Here is a 5,000-nt window from a genome sequence, read left to right on the forward strand (position 1 = left end):
GTCTGTTGCAAACCTTAGTTACTTTATAAGGACCTTTCCACTGCAGTAATAACTTATTATTGTTAGTGGTAGCAATAAAAGAACATCATCACCAACTTTCAATTTCCTATTCTTAGTTTCAGATCATAATACTTCTTAGCTTTATTCTTGGGCACTGTGAAGTCCTTCACTAGCTAAACCGCAAGTATCCTCAAGTCTTTCTCTTAGGTTAACAACATATTCGTAAGATGTCCCTCACCTCAGGTTCTTCAATATCCTCAGTCCATAATTCCTAAGAAAGTTAAAGGGACCCCTAACAGTATGGCCATAAAACCAATTCAAAAGGAGAAAACTTAGTACTTGCCTGTGTACATCTCTATAAGCGAATAATAATGGTGCTAAGAATCTATGCCACTCCTTAGGTTGTTCACTCACATCCTCTTCAACATTTTCTAAGAGTGCCATTAAATCTTTCCCCACCAGGGCCATTACACATAGCGTGATAGGGAGTAGTGTTAATCATCCTGATTGGACAACAACCTATAAACTTCTTCCATGATTTCTGAAGTGAATTGTGTTCCTCTATCAGACAAAAACCTCTCGAGGTATACCAATCTACAAAATATTCCACGCAATGCTTCTGCGACCGTTAAAGAATCAATATTTGATAAAGCTACAGCTTCAGGATACCTTGTTGCAAAATCAACAACTGTTAGAATATATCTTGAGCCATTTGAGGATCTAGGTTCAATAGGACCCACTAAATCAACCCCAACTTTAGCAAAAGGTTCCCCTATTACATGCATCTTTCCTACATACCTAGCTTTACCCACTCTACCTTGTCTACAGTACGCTGACAAATATCACATGACCTAATATATCTAACTACTTCTCGAATAATACCAGGCCAGTAGAATTTATCAAAATTCATTATTTTTGTTTTGTCAATACCAAGATGACCACCATCAATCCTGAGTGAGCCAGTTCCAAAACTGTTGATCTTGAATGTACTAGGAATAATTAACTGTTCTTTAAAAGTTTCTCCTACCTTGACCTTTCTGTAAAGAATTCCTTTCTTAAAAATATATCCTGAAAGTTCAGTTCCCTTTCTTTCTGCTGAACTCCCTACCCTCTTGAGCATACTTCTTTATCTTCTCGAGACTAGGGTCTTCTTCCTGCGATTCCTTGATGGACTTGTTTTTTCATGAGATCCAATACTTCAGTTATTTTAAGTCTGTTTTTCTTGGTCTTCTGGCTTCTTGTTGTTACTGCACCAGCAGGGCTATTCAGACCCTTACCTAGGGTTGCACCGGGTATTTCACCAATGATTACATCATACAATGGGTTGTCTAAACAAGCTGCTAGAGTATTACCTGTAAAATAAGGACACTTCACAAAAATTTCAGCTTCTGGATACACATAAACTTCAGAATTAGCCATAATAACATTGACTAATTTACCTGTAAACTTTTCATTGGGTACCAGGCTTTTCTTTACTAATACAGTGGTGCAGCCTGTGTCCCTCATCACTAACACTGGCGTTCCCTCAACTTCCCCAGGGGCTGTATTTAGTTTCTCTCGTTCACTTGCACTACTTCCACCACAAACTACTTTAAATCCTTTCCCTTCTTTAATAATCCAGCCATCTTCATTCATAATTTCTTTAGGATCAACTTTGACAAAAGTAGCTGCGTGTTCAGGATTATTAGATAGAGTCTTACCTTTTGAAACACTGTCATTGGAGGTAACTTGTTCCTTCACCACAGCAGCCGCAGCCTTACCTTTCTTGTCAGGTGCACTTATTTTTCTGCCACCACTACCTTTATAATAGCAATCTTTTGCCCTATGCCCACTCTTGCCACAAACAAAACAGTTGAAACTTGTACCTGCAAAAATTGGAGCATTACCACTACTGACTTTACTTTGCACTGTAGGTGTTACCACTGGTTTACTGGGAAATTTTTGCACTGGATAACCATGAGCCTCTATATATCGATCAGCACTTGCTGCCACTTCCTGAAGGGATTTTAATTTTTTTAACTGTCTTTCTTTAAGAAAAATACTTAAGTTACGGTCACAAGCTTCAAAAAATTGTTCCCTCAAAATCAAATCCTCAAAGGACTCAAAGTCTTTACTACATCCTTCCATCTCCATCCATCTATGCAACAACTTTTTCATACGAGCTGCCAAATGTTGAGCAGTTTCACCTCTAACTAACTTAGAACCTCGAAATTTCTTACGGAACCCTTCAGAAGTACAGTCAAACCCACCCTTTAAAAGAGCAGCTTTTACCTGGTCATAACTTTCTGCCTCAGTTGCAGTTAACTGATGGTAAATTTCCAATGCCTTACCTTGAAGTAGGGATGCCAAGCTGATTGCCCAAACCTCACACTTCCATTCTGCACTGGTAGCAAACCTCTCAAACCTTTGAAGATAAGCGTCTATGTCATCAGTTTTATCGTTGAACACTGGTAACTTTGGTAGCTTAGCTTTGTCTAGCCCTCTGTTACTTCCCTCTGCAGATCCAGGTGGTCTAGCCAATTTGAGCTTTAACTCTTCCTTTCTTATTTCCTCTTCAGCCTTAACTTTAGCTAACTCAACTTCTTTAAGGGCCTCTGCTTGAGCTGCCTGGGCTTGAGCCTGAGCCTCAACTTGAGCCTGTGCTGCTTGAATTCAGCTTTTTCAATTCTCTTGCTTCTGTTCTCTCCTGACGTTCAGATTCAGCTTTTTCTTTTTCTGCAATAAATGTTCTCAAGTCTTCACCCTCTAAACCAATCTCCTTACCCAGCCGAATCAATCTTTCCAAATCCATCTTTTCCTTATTTCCACTGAAAGCCAGCACGGGAAAAGGGTCCCTGTTCGGGCGCCACACTATTGTTGAGGAAGGTTGTGTCTCAGCAAAAGTGATTAGACCCTCCTGGAGTGTTTTTACTGGCTAAAGAACATGAACAAAAGTGGAAACAGGAAGATGGAATTAATACCAACAGCAATAGTTTAACAGTATTATATTTATTTACAATATTAAAAAAAAAATTCTAATTCAAATAAATCCAAAAAAATACATTAAAGTTAAATTGCAACCTCCTTAGTATAACAGTACAGCCAAACCAATTACTTTATATTCCTTATCTAGGATTAGTACAGTCGTAACCACAGTATCTTTACTTAATGACAATCGTGGGTGACTAATGTGCACTCGAGCCATTAATTAGTAACAGACAGAAAATTTAAACATGTACTCCCTTAAATCATGAACGAATAGTTTCAGCACACCAGCTCTAGCCTAACTCCTTCAAAAACCTGCATACAAATATTGCATACCTAATTCAACCTTGAGCGTTTAGGCTATTCCCAGAATCAATATTTAATCAGCTAGCTTTAGGGTACAAGTCACGCTCTAACTTAACTACTGGAAATACCCAACATGACTAACAGAGTTAAACATTTTCTAAAAAAATGTGTACCAAACATGACTAGCTTAAGAGTAATGCACTGCACATATGGATAGCCCTACCCTGGCTAGTTAAGGACAACACAGACTAGGGATTTACAGGTAGCCTATCCTGGCTAGCTATGGAGAATAGACTAAGAATTTACAGGTAGCCTATCCTGGCTAGCTATGGAGAACAGAACTAAGAAGTTACATGTAGCCTATCCATGGCTAGTTATGGCGAACAGACACGGGAGTTACAGGTAGGTGCAAGCTACCCTATAGGTATTTGTAGAAAACTCATACCTGCCACTAATTTTCTTCACACAAATCATGTTAAATTACAGGCAAGTGATACAACAACCTTGCTTAGGCTATAAAATGAGGCCTAAGTTTAAACCAGGACTGTCTTCCATGACAGCTCCTACCTGGCCGTTTACTACTCACAAATAGTGTATTTGCACAAAAAAAAACCACCATTAAACTTTACCTGATTAACATCACTGCTGGCCTATTTCTATTGAAATCCCTTTCATTCTTACATCAAATTTATAACTCACGTAAATACTCGTAACACCAGCTCACACAGAGTTATGTAAAACCTACTCTTCTTGCACCTTTTCCTCCCTTCCTAACACCTCTAGTGTCCGTCTCTGTCTCCCCGTCACGAACATTTTCTTCTTCTTATATAGAGGTTGCGACTTTCTGGAATGGTCTGGTTCAGCAGATCCCTCCCACTGCAAACAGTCCTTCGGTACTTCTGTATAAAACAGGCATTTTCCTGTTCTTGGTAATTTCCCAAACCTTCTTGAAATAACGGAAATGAAACAAAACAAATATTCAATTAGACATAAAAAAAAACTTCGTTTTTTTTTTTTCTTCATTACAATCCACATAAAGGAAACACTTATTCTAATGTTACTTAAATGTAACAGCGTCAAATGTATTTCGGCGTGTTTAGTACTAGCTGCTGGGGGATCAAATGCATTTAGGGATATTTGATCCTCCCAGGGGCTAGTACTAAACATAGCGGAATACATTTGACTCCGCCAAGGGCTAGTACTAACCACGGACAACCAGTGTAGATGAATGACTGCTTCGCTTTGTTTAGTGCTATCTCATGGGGATCAAATATTCCTAAGCAAAATTTTGTGAGAAATTTCGTGAAATCCCTGATTTCACATATTTACAGTAACATATCTTGTAAACTTAAAATCTGAACGCTAGTGACAATGTAACTGGGCAATTCGTTCACGGAGGTAATTACCGTAGTTTGTGGATGAATGTCTCGTTAAAGACGCCGTTTAATGATGATGGGCGCGATGCAGTCGTTATGTGCCTGCGGAAGCATTGACTGCAAGAAGAAGAAGAAGATTCTGATGAAAGGAGCATTTTGGAACGGCCTCATTCAGAAGGCGACCCCTAATTATTAGAAGAAAAAATTGTCGTTACAGTTCATCCTATTCGGCAGTTGAATAAGGTCTGCCTCTCTATCTATTTCCCTTAAAAAATTAAGATTTTTCCACTGTGAATATAAACCTCCATGGCATTTATCTATACTTTATATTAAAAGATTAATTTTAGATTATTA

At 38.5% G+C, this 5,000-nt stretch overlaps 1 protein-coding gene across 1 annotated transcript in view; it reads right to left on the reverse strand.

Annotated features, from left to right (window-relative positions):
- Nucleotides 1-1,140: 1,140 nt before the first annotated feature.
- The window catches only part of LOC135202873 (uncharacterized), a 33,643-nt gene continuing 29,783 nt past the window's right edge, over nucleotides 1,141-5,000 (reverse strand). Inside the window, exon 3 of the mRNA XM_064232329.1 lies at nucleotides 1,141-2,642. Within this exon, the coding sequence (XP_064088399.1) occupies nucleotides 1,141-2,642 (1,502 nt within the window). The remainder of the gene's footprint in view (nucleotides 2,643-5,000) is intronic.

This window comes from Macrobrachium nipponense, chromosome 33, assembly GCF_015104395.2.
Source record: "Macrobrachium nipponense isolate FS-2020 chromosome 33, ASM1510439v2, whole genome shotgun sequence".
NCBI lineage: Eukaryota > Metazoa > Arthropoda > Malacostraca > Decapoda > Palaemonidae > Macrobrachium > Macrobrachium nipponense.